This window comes from Corapipo altera, unplaced genomic scaffold (assembly GCF_003945725.1).
Source record: "Corapipo altera isolate COAL_440 unplaced genomic scaffold, ASM394572v1 64, whole genome shotgun sequence".
Classification (NCBI taxonomy): Eukaryota; Metazoa; Chordata; class Aves; order Passeriformes; family Pipridae; genus Corapipo; species Corapipo altera.
The window spans coordinates 10,377,476-10,387,814 of NW_020884893.1; the positions used below are offsets into that span (position 1 = coordinate 10,377,476).

General features: G+C 53.1%; 1 protein-coding gene across 2 annotated transcripts in view; it reads left to right on the top strand.

Annotated features, from left to right (window-relative positions):
* PCIF1 (PDX1 C-terminal inhibiting factor 1) overlaps positions 1–10,339 on the top strand; it is a 10,759-nt gene extending 420 nt beyond the window's left edge. Inside the window, exons 2-16 of one of the 2 annotated variants that reach the window (XM_027646288.1) lie at positions 2,358–2,496; positions 2,675–2,799; positions 3,238–3,375; positions 3,508–3,638; positions 3,875–4,029; positions 4,257–4,404; positions 4,604–4,687; positions 5,433–5,532; positions 5,713–5,875; positions 7,071–7,243; positions 7,658–7,744; positions 8,196–8,380; positions 8,474–8,567; positions 8,772–8,947; positions 9,702–10,157. In XM_027646288.1, coding sequence (XP_027502089.1) covers positions 2,373–2,496; positions 2,675–2,799; positions 3,238–3,375; positions 3,508–3,638; positions 3,875–4,029; positions 4,257–4,404; positions 4,604–4,687; positions 5,433–5,532; positions 5,713–5,875; positions 7,071–7,243; positions 7,658–7,744; positions 8,196–8,380; positions 8,474–8,567; positions 8,772–8,947; positions 9,702–9,954 — 2,136 coding nt within the window. In that variant the 5' untranslated portion in view covers positions 2,358–2,372 and the 3' untranslated portion in view covers positions 9,955–10,157. Of the gene's footprint in view, positions 1–1,433; positions 2,497–2,674; positions 2,800–3,237; positions 3,376–3,507; positions 3,639–3,874; positions 4,030–4,256; positions 4,405–4,603; positions 4,688–5,432; positions 5,533–5,712; positions 5,876–7,070; positions 7,244–7,657; positions 7,745–8,195; positions 8,381–8,473; positions 8,568–8,771; positions 8,948–9,701 lie in introns of those variants that run through there. The other variant, XM_027646287.1, reaches the window with a different exon arrangement.

The window sequence follows — 10,339 nt, forward strand, 5'->3', positions numbered from 1 at the left end:
GGGAAGGGGATGGTACCGACGGGGGAGGCGGTGGCCTGGCTCCCAGCCTCCTGGAGCAGCCGCGGTTCTGGGATGGGGGAGAAGCGGGGGTGTCCCGGGGGCTCTCGCTGCTCTCCTTTGTCTGCATTTGCTGTTGTCTTGTACAAAATCCTACCTCGGTGAAATGGAAACAAATACCGGTCCTGTTTGCTGTACTTCTTTACTCTGTGTCTCTTTACCCCTCGCTGTGGACTCTGGTTGTGCTGCTGCTCTAGGTTGTAAGCTCTCTGGGCAGGGACAGCGTTGTACCGTGTCTGTGAAGCACTGTATGCATTGCCATGGTGTATAAAAACATTCCGTAATCACCACAAAATGCTTCCTCTGGATCCCTGTCACTGTCTAAGTCCCAGTGTAGTTACATAAAAGTAGAGTTGCTTCTGCCAGGATTCTTGTTAGTTTGGCTGTTTCCTCTTCCCAGACCTTAAGGGTACTTGGATTTAATACTCGTCAACACTGATCAAGTGATAAAGCTTCTTGGCTACTTCTCCCATTCCAGTTTATCCATAAATGGGAGAATGCAGAGCCAGTGACCCTATTTGACAGCTCTTTTGAGCGATAGGTGGTGAAAAACATTGGCAGGTCACTGGAGCTGGCGTGTGCCATCCGGGCTGGGCAGGGCTCGGTGCCCAGTGCTGTCTGTATATTGACCTCCATCCCTTTGGGAGCCCTGGTCCCCTCAGTACATATCAGTTCACTACAGTGAACTGTGCTCTGTGCAACGTGCAGGACACAGCAGCAGGTGCATGTGCACGTGTAGTTTTAGTTTGAGTAGGAGGAGGAGGGGCTAAACATCCTTCAGAGTTTCCTGCACCGGCTGGGTGAGGCTCCTGCCCTGGGGTCCCTGTAGTCCCTGTACCCACAGCTTGACAGGGAACAGGCTGCCACCCTGACTGCTCTGCCACTGGCTTGGCTCACCTTGGCACCTTTGTGAAGTGACTGTGAGGGCATGGCGGGGTTGGAGTTCAGTGTGAAATTGCACAACGTTCAGCTGCTGAGGCTGTTAAAGGCCCGTGATTGCATCTGGTGCTCTGCAGCAGGCACAGGGATTGTCACCTGCCTGCTCCTGAGCAGAGACCCAAACTCTGCGGTGTCCCACACCTTTCCTTGCCTACACTGCCTGGAAGGATGGAAACATCTTCTGAGGGGCTGAAAGGGTTGAGTTCCTCAGCGCTGATTCCACAGCTGGTGCTGTGGGCAGCGGAGCTACAGATAGCTGCTGCCTCCTGCCATTCTGCTCTGCTGAAATAGCCAGTGGGCTTTATGCACAGGAAGGGCAGCAAAGGTGATTAAATCCGAGTGATTTAGCCCACAGAAATCCAGAGCTTTTACTGAAGAGCTGCCGTACGCGGCTCCTGCTTCCGGCTACTGCCGTGCTCAGGTGAGGAACGCGCTGTGCACAGCACTGTTTTGCTGCCGCCCTGACTCTGCTGGTGTGTCCTGTGGGGTGTCTCCAAGGCCTGAATAGAGTTTGGTATCCGAGGTAGCTGGGAATTACGTAAAATGCCTTGTTTCCCCCCAGTTCATTGCCAGTGTGTTCGGGCTGCCAGAGAGGAGCAATCTGCGGAGCTGTTTCAGAAACTTCCCCGGGGGGGAAGAGTGGTGACTAAGAGAGGAAAAGCCTGGCTGTTTCTCTCCAGCTGGCAACATTAGATTATGATTAAGAGGAGCTTTATTGTTCCAACAGACCTTCTTTTGCATAACTGTTGTTATGCAGATGAAAAAGCACCAAGGGCCAAAACAGTCCGGCTGAGGCTGAGCAGTTACTGTGGGCCTGGGACATATGGAGGAAAATAATTTGGGAGGTCCCAACGCCCAGCCTGCGGTTCTCTGAACCACAGAAGTTGTTAGTGAAGCTCCAGGGCTATTTTATGTAGCAGAATTTTTTTTAATTAAAGCCTTTTGTTTAAATGATGTGCAGTTATGTGTGGGTAAGTGTTGATTTAAACTGTCTCTGCGGATAACAGATCAGACATGGCTGGTGGTATTGGCATGGCAGAAGGTGACACATAATCACAGAGGAGTGTATGTTATTTTTTTATACTCTCAGTCCTGATGCTCTGCTCTTAGGAGGGACTTAGCTGAAAAGTGAACATTTTGAATGCTGGCCTGAAGAACACCCTGGCTGGCCCCATTTAACACTCAGCACTCCTCATGGGTGGTTGTGTCCAGGATAACAGGTGCTTTTCAGGGCTGAGGTGCTGTTTGTGTGTACTGGTTCAATCCTTGTTTTATTGTCAGAATGAACTTGTAGTGCTACAGCTGAGTGGATCTGGGATCATTCCTGCTATAATTGTGCATGTTATGTCTGTTTTTTCTAGTGTGGTTGCTGAGAAATGGCCAATGAGAATCACAGAAGCCCTGCGGAGGAAGCATCTCTCATGAGTCACTCACCTGGCACCTCCAACCAGAACCAGCCCAGCTCCCCCAAACCCATGCGCCTGGTACAGGACCTGCCAGGTACGGACTGCCTTTGGGAATTCTGCAGGGCCCTGGGAGCAGGAAGAGGGGGCAGAGTGGGACCGCCAAGGGAGGCCGGGAACGATGTGTGTTGTGTGTGTGCTGTGATGGAGCTGGGACCTGCAGGGCAGGGCTGTTGTGGAGGATGCTCCTCTCCTGACTCCCTCTGTCCTCTCAGATGAGCTGGTGCAGGCTGGCTGGGAGAAGTGCTGGAGCAAGCGGGAGAACCGCCCCTACTACTTCAATCGCTTCACGAACCAGTCTCTGTGGGAAATGCCTGTGCTGGGACAGCACGATGTCATCGTAAGTGCACACTCACCTCGGGGGGCTGTGCCAGCACTGGCATGTTCTGCAGGAGCAGGGGCCGTGGTCTGTGGACTTCAGATTACAGATGTGGGAGGGTCTTTTGTGCCTTCAGAGGTCCTCGCTCTGAAGCAGGGTTTTGGCAAAATGTTCCTCCTTCAGGTGCACCCTCAGGTGGTGCTGTTCCAGGTGTGCAATGCTGAAAGAACACTTAGGTGGGCGAGTTGTGGTGCGTTTTTCTCATCCAAGTCTTTTAAAAAAGCATGCAGACACAGGTCTAGAGGAGAATCTTTTAGCTTTGTGCTGGTGTCCTTATTTCCATCCACGTGGGAGCTGGGAGCAGTGCAATGGGAAGTTCAGAGCTTACTGCCTTTGTTTGGGATGCTGCAGTGGCAGCGGGTGAGCTGACGTGTGCTGCTGTTGTTTGGACTCCCACAGTCAGATCCTCTGGGATTGAACGCAGCTCCAATGCCACTGGAAGGTGGGGTGGCAGATACCTCTGTGGAGAGCAAGCAGAGGAAGAGGAGGTTCTCGGAGGAGGTTCCACCAAGTGGCAACAGTGTGAAGAAACCTAAGGTGGGTCTGGTGCTGTGAAACAAATGTGTGCAACCTGAAACCGAGGGGGGCTGGAGAGCACTGTTTGGTTTACCAGACTGCTTCCCTTTTGCCTGTGTCTGTGGTGCAGTAATTCATCTTTCACACACACAGACTGATGTCCCTGGGAACCAAGCTGCTCAGCCAGTCCCCAGCTCTCCCAGTATTCCAGGAACCTCTGTTTTGAAGGCATGGTGTGTTTCACCTGAAGACAAACAGCAGGCAGCTCTTCTACGACCAACTGAGTGAGTTGTCTCCATTTGTCTTCTGTTCCTTTCTCAGTGGAGGATTAGAGATGCCCAGGTTTTCAGACATCTTTGGAGAAGAACTTGGGGTTTATAACACCTCCCTATATATTTGCCAGGAGTCTTGATAGTTGTTTTCCTGGCTGGTGAAACAGCCCAAGGAAGCATCTTTAGGAGTAATATGTGATAATCAGCCAATGATCTAGCCATCCTGATGACATTTGCTTCTGCCACAGAGTATATTGGGACCTGGATATTCAGACAAACGCAGTGATTAAGCAGAGGGCACCATCAGAAGTGCTTTCTCCACACCCTGAGGTGGAGCTGCTTCGGTCCCAGCTTATTCTCAAGCTGCGGCAGCATTACCGTGAGCTCTGCCAGCAGAGAGAGGGTGAGTTTCTGTTGGGTTCCCTGATTTCCTTCTCAGGCTTGCCATGCTGTGGTGATCTTCTTTTTGGCTTATGCTTGCCTTGTCCCTGTGGTCTCTTCATGATGGTTGTACTCTGTGATGTTGTTGGTTGTGAACTGATTAGGCTGAACTCTGTGTGATGATCCTTACCAGAGCTTCTGGGCATCTCTGTATCATGTTGATTAAACTCTTTCTCTGTGTGTCTCCAGGGATTGACCCCCCAAGGGAGTCCTTTAATCGCTGGATGTTGGAGAGGAAGGTGGTTGATAAAGGGACAGATCCTCTTTTACCGAGTGACTGCGAGCCAGTAGTGTCTCCTTCCATGTTCAGAGAGATCATGAATGACATTCCCATCAGGTACCATTCACAGACAGGGCACCTTACTTGGGATCGTTCTGTGTTGGTCTGGTCTGGTGATTTACCTGCCATGGTTCTGTGCTGTGGTGCTTCCCTTTGGCTGATGAAGTGGTGAAATGCTGGTAGTGGAAAGCCAGGGAACTGGAGGTGGCCTCCATGCCTTTGTGAGACTGATGCATATGAATTTAATTTACCTCAGGTTATCCAGAATCAAGTTCCGTGAGGAAGCCAAGAGACTGCTCTTCAAGTATGCTGAGGCTGCGAAACGCCTGATTGAATCCAGGTGGGAGCTCCTCTTGCAGTGCTGTCACGTTCAGGAAAGAGAAAAGGATTATAGAGGCTGCTCGTCCTGCCTTATGCAGTGCTAGTCATAATTTTGTTGAGGAAAAGCAATGTTAAGAACATACAGAAGAAAAGCAGTAGTGTTGGAGGCATCTTTTGATAGTGACATTACTGTAAAATGTAATGCTGGGAAGCCGGAATGTGTGTGGAGACAAGTGAGAGTCAGTGAAGTCATCTGTCATCCCTGAGATAAAAACAGGAGTGCTTGAGCACTCACTGCTGTTACAGAGCAACAAGCTCAGAGTGGCATTTTGTATACCAGGTGGGGTTTTTGTGGCCAGTTCTGCCACAGGAAAGAACTGAGGAAGATTGTGGGGAGAACTTTATGGGGCAAAAGAAAAACCTTGTTAATAGGGTAGTTTTCTTAAAGTCACAAACTCCTAGCAATATTTGAAAATTAAAGGCAATATCAAAATGGACCATTGCCATGACAGATAAAAGTTTTGTGGGCCTCTCCTGTTGCAGAGAGGACAGCAGCCAGCTACACTGAGTTTTGGAGAGAGCATGGCAGTCTCTAGTCATGTAAACATCTGGAAACACTTTCTAAAGGAGAACTGGAGGGAGGTGACAGGGCAGGGCCTTGATCAAGTGGCTGTGGCCACATTCCACACTGACAGAAAACGTTGTAGGGGGGTGGAATACCTTGCTGTGCAGCCATGGGTTACATTTTGCCTCTGTTTTTGCAGGAGTGCTTCCCCAGACAGCAGGAAGGTGGTGAAGTGGAATGTGGAGGACACGTTCAGCTGGCTGCGACGGGACCATTCCGCCTCCAAGGAGGACTACATGGTCAGTGTCCTGCAGGGAACCAGGGAGGGGGGGCACATGGGGACAGGTACAGGTCCTTCTGGAGACAGCTGCCATTGCTTCCCCTTGCTGTGTGCCAAGGGAGAGCAGCCTGGAGTCACTGAGTGCCCCCGGGGAGTCGGTGGTGACCGTGTGAGGGACTCTGGTTCTCTGGTTCCGCAGGACCGCCTGGAGCACTTACGCAAACAGTGTGGGCCCCACGTGTCTGCTGCAGCCAAGGACTCCGTGGAAGGCATCTGTAGTAAGATTTACTACATATCCCTGGAATACGTCAAGCGGATCCGGGAGAAGCATCTTGCCATACTCAAAGAGAACAATATCTCTGGTATGCAGCCAGCTCTGAAGATCTGTAGGGGTACAGCACTGCAGCTGAAGGCCTCGTGCTGTGGTCTGTCCTCGTTCAGAGTGTCAGCTGTTGGGAGGGCAGCTCTGCATCCACAGGGTGGGATTTCAAAGTCAGAAACAGCCCGTCCAGCATAGGCTTCAGTTGGCAGTCACACGGTGCCTGTGCAGTGACAGACTGTCTTCCATCAGTTGCTGTGACTGCCTGTAACATCAAATACCATCAACGTGTGATTTGCCAATGTGAAGTAGCTTGTTAGGAGCTGGTCACACTGAACAGGGCATTTGTTCATTTCCCTGGACCATTACTTTTCGCTCTGCTGTTTCATGAATTCCTGGGGACAGCTGACATCCCCTTCCTAACACCAAGTGTTCTCTGTGTATTCTCATTTGTCACATTTCTTGTGTTCTGAGTGCCGTGTGCCTCCCAGCATGTCACTGTGCACCCTTTCCTGGCAGAGAGTTCATGTTCCTTGATCTTTTCTCTGCTCTTCCTTCCTAATTCATGTCTGTATTTTTGCCTCTAGTCACCTGTTCCTTCCTCCATGGGCCCCACTTCTTTCATCACCACTGTTTGTAGTCCTTTTCCCTTTTGAGTCCTGGCCCTCCTCAGACTCCCTTCAGGTCCCAGTGTCTGCCTTTTGCCATTGTTTTTGCTGCTTGTCTTCTAACCCCATTGAGTCAGGGATTCCTTCCAGCTGACCTCTCCTGTGAGCTCTCCCTGATGCCAAGGCAATGGGTAACCACAAGGTGCAGGGAGATTCCTTTGCCTTCTGCATTTGGCAACCTTGGAATTTTTACTGTGTGTTGGATGACTTTGGGGCAAACTGAAATAGAAACAGTAGCAGCAGAGAGAGTGTTTGTATGTCTGGAACATGCCTCAGGACGCTGGGGTGGCTGTGTGCTTTCTGCAGTTCTGCTGGGTTAGAGATGGAGAAAATGCTGTGAAGTGGGTCTTCTCTGTGCTCTGGCAGTGGGAGATGGAATTAATTTGGGGAATCAGCACTGAACCTAGGTAGCTGCCTATGAGATCTGCAAGGAACCACCACAGTGTTTTTTGGGAGGACCACCCTGCTCTTTAGCCTTATTGGGGTCACTGTGTGTTTTGAGGTGGAAGGAAGATTGGTCCCGAATGCCCTTGGCTTCTCACGGGCTGCCTTTCTCTTTGTTCTCTGTAGCTGAGGTAGAAGCTCCCGAGGTCCAGGACAGGCTGGTGTACTGTTACCCCGTGAGACTGGCCATCCCCTCCCCACCACTCCCCAGCGTGGAGATGCACATGGAGAACAACGTGGCGTGTGTGCGGTACAAGGGGGAGATGGTCAAAGTGAGCCGCAACTACTTCAGCAAGCTGGTAAGGGCTGGGCACCAGCCTCGAGGGGCAGAGCAGGGCAGAGGATAGCCATCTGACCCCACAGAGCTGTCAGACACTGCCACAGGGAAGGGGGCAGCTGCTCTCACCTTAGTCGGGGTCAGGCTCCTGCTGGGAGTATTTCCCAGCTGTTGGGTGTGTGCTCTGGATACGTGCTGTGCAGCCAGAATGTTGTATACTCGCAGCAAGGCAGCCTTTGCTGAGAGACATGTGCTGGTGTGGTGGTTCATTCATGCTGGTGATGAGCTGGTGGCTCACACAGTGACAGCAGATGTGCTGACACACTTTCCTGCAGAGCCCACCTGCTCCTCAGCATCCCTCTCCGTGTCACAACATGTGTGTATCCCGTTCCTTGGCTGTTCCTGGTGTGTTCAGTGGCTGGGCTTTCTCTTCCAGTGGCTTCTCTATCGGTACAGCTGCATCGACGACTCGGGCTTTGAAAAGTTCCTGCCCAGGGTTTGGTGCCTTCTCCGTCGATATCAGGTAAAGTCTCACTGGGAACTGAACTTGTTGTTGCACTGGGGAAGGGACATGGCTCTGGGAGCCTGGAGCAAGACAGGGTTTAAATTGGGTCTGTTGTCTGCTTCCATTATGCTGAGGTAGGAGTACGGTCTGGGGAGTGGTTGTAGTCTTGATATGAGGGTAAAGATTTTTGTGAAGGAAACCTTCAATAGCTCTTGACTCTGAGGGGCAACTGAAGGCTCATAGGGGTACAAAAGAAAAATGATGGTTCTGTGGGGCCAAAGTTGGAGGAAGTTTCTGAAGAGCATTCTTGGGTACATGCAGGGACCTACACGAATTTGAGAAAGGACAAGGGGGCCCTGCGTGCCTAGAGGAGGGGTGCACGCACGTGTGGCTCTGGGTCCGTGGTCAGTGAAGGGAGCAGCAGGAACAGTGAGTGCAGGCACAGCTCACTGGGGTTTGCTCTCCTCAGATGATGTTCGGTGTGGGGCTGTACGAAGGGACTGGTCTGCAAGGGGCACTTCCCGTGCACATCTTCGAAGCCCTCCACAAGCTCTTTGGAGTGAGTTTTGAATGCTTTGCCTCGCCCCTGAATTGCTATTTTAAACAGTACTGTTCGGCCTTCTTGGACACAGACGGGTATTTTGGATCCAGGGGGTGAGTCTTACATTCCCTTGCTGTGTGTCTGTGTGAGTGTGTGCCCATGGATGACTCAGGTTGACTGATAGGGATCTTTGCCTCTTTCTCCAGCCCGTGCCTGGATTTCTTCCCTATAAGTGGCTCTTTTGAGGCAAATCCGCCGTTCTGTGAGGAGCTGATGGATGCCATGGTCTCTCACTTTGAGGTACGTCTGCTCACTGGTGAGGTGGTTTGGGATGGAGCTGTGCCATCCATCCTGTCCTCCCCATGGCGGGGCCGAGGGCAGGGGCAGAGGACAGTGACAGCTGCGCCTCCACTCTGGAAGCAGAAGCGTTTCCTTTCCATAGGGCTCATTAGACACATCATTGCTCAGCCAGTGCTAAGATTGTTTCTTTCCTTGTTGCACTAGAAACTGCTGGAGAGCTCCAGCGAGCCGCTCTCCTTCATTGTCTTCATCCCTGAGTGGCGGGACCCCCCCACGCCGGCCCTGACCCGCATGGAGCAGAGCAAGTTCAAGCGGCACCAGCTCATCCTGCCGGCCTTCGATCACGAGTATCGCAGCGGGTCCCAGCACGTCTGCAAAAAGTAGGCTTTGTTCTCAGATCCTTCTGGGAACACGGCTCTGAAGCTGTGTGACAGAAATATCCTCTCCCAAGCTGAGATCAGTGGGAAGCAGGGAGCAGGCAAGGACAAACGCAGCGCATCATCACCCTGGGTGTTCAGGATGAGCAGACAGCATTGTGAATTCCACGTCTGTTTAATGACTGCTAACAGAGCTTGTGAGAGATGTGTGCCTTGGGCACGAGTACAGCCGGAACAGGTCACACCTGTGGCGCTGATCTGTGCTCCTCTGCCAGCCCTTGGACCCATGAGCCAGCTGAGCCACAGCAGCTGGGTGTCACTGTGGGGAGCAGAGGCAAGGGGCAGTGGGGGCTTAGTCCCCAGTGGGGCAGGCTGGTCCCTGCTCTGCTGATGAGGCAACAAGTTTGAGCAACAACTTGTTTAAGCAACAAGTGCGTGAAAACTGAAGTTCTCCTTAACTGGTTAGGACTGATGGCTCACTGTGCTGAGTCCCTTCGGCAGGGACAATGAGGTCCCAGCACATGCTGGTAGAGAGCAGTGGGGCTCTGCAGCATGAGTGCTTCCCTCTGGAAGCTCAGGAGCCTCTGCCGTACTCAGAACTGCCCAAGGCTGCACCGTGCCTCCACTTTACCTCAGAATAATGAGAGAAAGGACAGGGGCAAACACTTGTCCTAAGGATGGCAGGCAGGAAGAGGAGGAACAGGTGTCCAGTGCTGGGGGCAGGGGAAGTGCTGATGCCTGTGCTCTTCCCTTGCAGAGAGGAGATGTACTACAAGGCTGTGCACAACACAGCCGTCCTCTTCCTGCAGAACAGCGCCGGCTTTGCCAAGTGGGAGCCCACGCCGGAGCGGCTGCAGGAGCTCGTTGCAGCCTACAAGCATTCGGGCCGGACCCTGAGCTCCTCGTCTTCCTCCTCCTCGTCCTCCTCCTCCTCATCCTCCTCCACAGCGGACAAAGAGCGGGAGCTGGGCCGAGAGCAGAGCAGCAGCCGAGAGACTAATCCCAACTAAGGCAGAGGTGCGAGGCAGCAGGGGAGGTGCCGTCGGCCCCGGGGCTGGCCGGGGCAGCAGAGACTGCTGAGTGTGCAGCACCGGCCCGGGACTCCTGCGCAGCAGCTCCACGGCGCCTGCTCTCCTCTGCGAACTGCACGCCGGCCCCCAGGAGCCGGGAGCGCCCGGCCGCCCGTGGGAGAGGAGGCTCAGCCGCGGCCTTCGCCGGGGGCAAGGGAGCCCAGTGTGGCGCGGCAGGAGGAGCGGCAGCCCCGCGACGCCGGAGCGCCGAGGGAAGGGGCAGCCAGAGCTGGGCAGAAGGACGGTGGGACAGATGGAGGGACGGATGGCAAGCGCGAGTGCTGGGCGCTGAGCGCCGCGGTCGGAGGGGCCCCGGCAGGAGAGG